At 39.2% G+C, this 4,686-nt stretch overlaps 1 protein-coding gene across 1 annotated transcript in view; it reads left to right on the top strand.

The window, feature by feature from the left end:
- Nucleotides 1–1,099: 1,099 nt before the first annotated feature.
- The window catches only part of and4 (actinodin4), a 4,481-nt gene continuing 894 nt past the window's right edge, over nt 1,100–4,686 (top strand). Inside the window, exons 1-5 of the mRNA XM_019869686.1 lie at nt 1,100–1,584; nt 2,825–2,887; nt 3,009–3,053; nt 3,127–3,287; nt 4,306–4,686. The exon at nt 4,306–4,686 is cut by the window's right edge and continues 894 nt beyond it. Coding sequence (XP_019725245.1) covers nt 2,833–2,887; nt 3,009–3,053; nt 3,127–3,287; nt 4,306–4,686 — 642 coding nt within the window. The 5' untranslated portion in view covers nt 1,100–1,584; nt 2,825–2,832. The remainder of the gene's footprint in view (nt 1,585–2,824; nt 2,888–3,008; nt 3,054–3,126; nt 3,288–4,305) is intronic.

The following is a 4,686-nucleotide window of genomic DNA, read 5'->3' as shown; positions in this document are numbered from 1 at the left end:
TGTATGTATGTATGTATGTATATATATATGTGTATGTATATACAAACAGAAGGGTGTATAAATAGATAAGTACAGTACACATAAGGGTAAAAGTACTTGATGAGAGGTAGATCTCTTCCTTTCTTTTGCATTGAAAAATGATCTATTTATATTATTACACAACAAGGGGTAGGACTAGATAAGTTGTATACTTCTTCCTACTCCTTTGAACATATAACGGTGATGATGTTTGTTTTATTTACTTTTTATTTTTATTCTTATTTTTCCTTTTGTAATTTTGTTTGCCTTTTGTCAATTGTTGTTGTATTTTATGTTCAATAAACAATAAACAATAAAAAAAAAAAGTGGAATTTTTTTCTGAAACGTCATAGCTTTAAAGTATGATGCATGGTAAAATGCAGGCTTTTGTCGGTCAAATTTAAAAACAAAAACTATCAAAAGCTTGATGTGCTGGCTCAAAATGGAAGATTTTTTTAAAATGCGCAACAAAATACGTTTCGGGACAAATAAAACCATCTCTGATTAAAATTTGCAATTGACTGGTTGTCATCAAATGAATCACACTGGAATACCCTACCCATGGAAATTAGAGCAGCTACGTCAGTTGAAATGTTTCAAACCCAAATTATGACTCATTTGTATACTCTTGCATTTAATATAACTGTGTTGGCGTGTTTGGCTGCCGCTTCCTCTTTCCTTCCCCCCTCCTCCCGGATCTGGAGAGGAGTCTTGGTGATGATGACCCAATTGGATATCACTGTACGGATTCTGCCACAATCGATGTGGACATGATTTGCACCCACTGAGCTGTATAAGGGGCGCCACAGTGGGCGACTGGTTAGCATGTCCGCCTCACGGTTTAGATGTTGTCGGTTCAAATTGAGATCTGGCCTTCCTGTGTGGAGTTTACGTATTCTCCCCTGCCTGTGTGGGTTTTCTTCGGGTACTCTAGTTTCCCACCCCCCGCCACCACCCCCCAAAAAACATGCATGGCAGGTTAATGGAACCCTCTAAATTTTCCCTCGGTGTGACTGTGAATGTGAACGGTTGTTCGTCTATGTGGGCCCATATTTGAACTAGAACACATTTTAAAGAAAATGTTTTCCATTTATAAAGACAAAAATGGAGTTTGCCCCTTTTAGTAGCTCAGTAACACAAACAGGTGTTGCCACATGTCCAACAACTAATTAGCACCATTTTGGTGCAGACTCTCATCGTCCATAAATTTTAAATAGCATGAGGTCAACATCTTTGGATTTTTTTTTCTTCTTCATCTTGGCAAGTATATCGCGTTAGTCTGCAGCATTTTCCCTCCCAGTTGCACTTTTCACAGCATGGGTTTTGACTTTAATGGCCTCCTTTCCACCCCGAGTTCTCTTTTACTGGCTGCTTTTTGTTTTTAATTGTTGCCACAGGCCTCGTGTTTCAAAATGTATTGACAAAAAGGGAGGCGCGCTGCATGATTTGGTCCTCCAAATGAGGGAGGGCTCCGATTGGATAGCCGCTGCAGGTTCAGGATGACCCTGACTCACTATTTAACCTGCCTGGCACAGTCCAAGCGGTGAGGACAGCTTCCTGAACCAGGTAAGCGCTTTTAAAACATCTATTGAACGTCATTCACTTATTCACTTAAATTATTACATAATTTATTCAACAATATGTGTGGTAAGTGTTTGTAGTTTTTAAAGCTAGTTGTACAAGCTACACAATAACAGAATACATACACTGTTCAGTTACCACATGAACAATAGAGGCTGTAGTCTACCTACTTAAGTGTTGAGGGGTTTGTTTTTTAACATTTACGACTTTTTAAAGAGAATAGAATGCTGTTGTTCATTAAACTGCATAATTTTATGAAAAAAAGTGTATTATCTAGATATAAAATAAACCAATATATAGATATAAAAAAAAGCTAAAAGTTGATGTTTGCTAACAATTATATTATAAGTTTAAAGTACATTTTTAAAATATGATCCTTGTGAGGATAAAGCGAATCGGAAAATGGATGGATGGATGGATTCTATACTATTTATAAAAAAGGCAGAAGTTGCAGTGTCTTAACCTACAGTATATGAATTACTATGTATTTTATTAAGTACAAAGTCAGTGTTTGTGAAAATGTTATTTTAATTCTATTATATCTTTTTAAAGAAAATTACCTAGAAGCTTTTGATAATATGGAAAATTAAACTAAAAGGTTTATCTTCTTTATATAATTTTAATATAATTTTTAAACCAAATTTAAAGTTGCAAATTACTCACCTACATTAAATGAAACAAATCGTTTTATGTTATTAATCAACATTTATGTTCCTAAATTATATTCTTTTCTGTATTTTCTAAAGAAAATCTAAAGTTGCTGTTAACTTACTCAACATTATTTAAAATAAGTCATTATTTTATCTTATTAACTAACATACATGGAAAATGGGTATAGAAATAGAAAGTTGTTAAAAAGCACCCATAAGAGTAAAACAATGCTAAGTCTAATGGTCACACTTCTTTGAAGTATTTTTAAAAAAAGAAAATTGAGCAACAGGTGGATATTTTTTTTGAAACGTTATAAATTACAACAGTCAAATCCGTATTGCGGTCAAAAAAACGAAAATATCTCCCAAAATGGATGTTCCAGGGAAAAAGGTAAAGACCTTTTTGAAATCAGCGTCAAAATTATGCTGAGAAACATATAAAGCAATCTCTGATTCAAATTATCTGTTGACCAGTGCTATTAACGGACTATTTTTGTAATACGCAGACCGTATCCTACAATTGATGATATTATATATTGTTTGTTTTTCAAGTCCTTTCAATTTGTTGTTTTCAGGGGTCCAGATGATTTCCTTGTTGTGTTTTTGGGGGACACTTAGCTGTCTAACATGGCTTCCGGGTAAGTTAGGATCATTTCATGTGCATTAAAGACTTTAATGATTTGATACTTTAATTTAAAGTATCTCAAATCCAAATACTGTATGTGAATGTAAAGTATGATTTTTTTTTCTTCTTTGCAGGCTTTCTGGAGGCCAAATCCTTGCTTAGTGCTATCCAGCAAGAAGGTAACCTCAGCACTTGATCGCAATAAACCCGTCTTCTTGCTCTTCATCATCCTCTTCCTCACACAATGAACAGGGATGGTTCCCGTCGGTGACGTCGCCATTGATCAGCAGAGTGCCAACGACTTCCTGAGCCACTCCAGGCCCAAGAGGAACGTGGACCCCAAATGGTACCGAGGCAACCCGGACTTCCAGGCCTACTACCGCTACTACAGTAGCATCGGACACACCGTGGGGGTACCACACACACACACACACACACACACAAAATGAGACACATTTATTGTCTTTCGCAAGTTGCGGGACTACTAATGCAGATCATTCGAAATGGGAACACAGGGTCATAGCCAGCAATTTTCAGTGAGCAGGCCGTGGTGACAAAACACCACTTTAGCCAGTGGCAGACGGTGGCCACACGCACATGCCTGCAACCCTCACTGTCACGAGACATCATTGTTTATCATACCATCTACTGTCAGTCTTTCATGAAATAAAATGCACACATGTTGCTCAACACACCCATACCACCAGCATCAAGTCTTAATGTAAAAAATGCCGTTGCTTGGCTTTTGTGTGCTACCTCAATGTCGCCTTCTATCTCATGCACAGATTTGCTACTTCACAGCGAATCTGAGTCATCAACTGTCACCGACGGCCGAGACCATTTCACATGCTGTGATTGTATTGTGAATATAAATGTGCGAGGTTCTGGATATCTGTGCATTTTATTTCAAGAAATCATGACTGTGGATGATGGTATGAAAAACCATGACTTCTCAGCCATGTTGTTTGCTTGCTATGATGTAAAAGTAACGCTTTTGATTGATGTTGACTGTAAGAATCAGCATTAAAACAGATTCATTTAGAGTTTATATTCAGATCAATTTTTATGTCTCTCCTATTAATCTTAAGTTAATCAAAATATGACGTGGCAAAGTATCAATGGGTCTCATCATGCTGCAGTCGTATCAGAATGGCAGAAGAATCAGAGATTTCCCCGGGATGTGGGGGGTGGCCATTATGGCTGAAAACTGAAATCCAGTAATAGGAAAACAGAAGTGAGAACTACTTTAGATCTGCCAGTGTCATAACAATTAGTTTGATGATGTCATGTGCTTTGTAGCTCATTTTTCCCCTCTTCCTCCGGATGGCTGTAATGGCATGCTGAGAGACAGAACTTCAGCGCATTCTTACTATGAATTTAAATATGGGTTTAATAAAAGTGTTGAGTGACCATGCATTGTGCATCCCTCAGCTGTATGAGATCGACAAGTTGAGGATGTTGTACCAGCAAATGAGGCACCTGGAACACACGTACGGCCCCAACGCCTCATACTTTCAGAGCAAGCTGGGGGTCCCTCAAATCATGTGCGACCCCACCACAGACAAGAAGTGCAAAGTCGTTGCTCCTCCTCCACCGCCGATGAAAGGGGTCCCCAAGGCCACGGAGGCGCCCGCCACCGCACCCCCTCCCCTTCCCCGCGCCCCCGCCATCGCCCAGGCGGATGTGCTCTACCTGTGCAACATCAAGGACCCCCAATGCAAACCTCACATCGTCTACCTGCCCGCCGGCGCCGTGCCCGTCCTCTGCGACCCCCGCTACCACCCCCACTGCGCTCCCCAGAAGGCTCCGCCC

This window comes from Hippocampus comes, unplaced genomic scaffold, assembly GCF_001891065.2.
Source record: "Hippocampus comes isolate QL1 unplaced genomic scaffold, H_comes_QL1_v1.1 scaffold9, whole genome shotgun sequence".
NCBI classification, from domain to species: domain Eukaryota; kingdom Metazoa; phylum Chordata; class Actinopteri; order Syngnathiformes; family Syngnathidae; genus Hippocampus; species Hippocampus comes.
The sequence above is the reverse complement of the archived record's forward strand: the minus strand, read 5'-3'. Positions and strand labels throughout refer to the sequence as shown.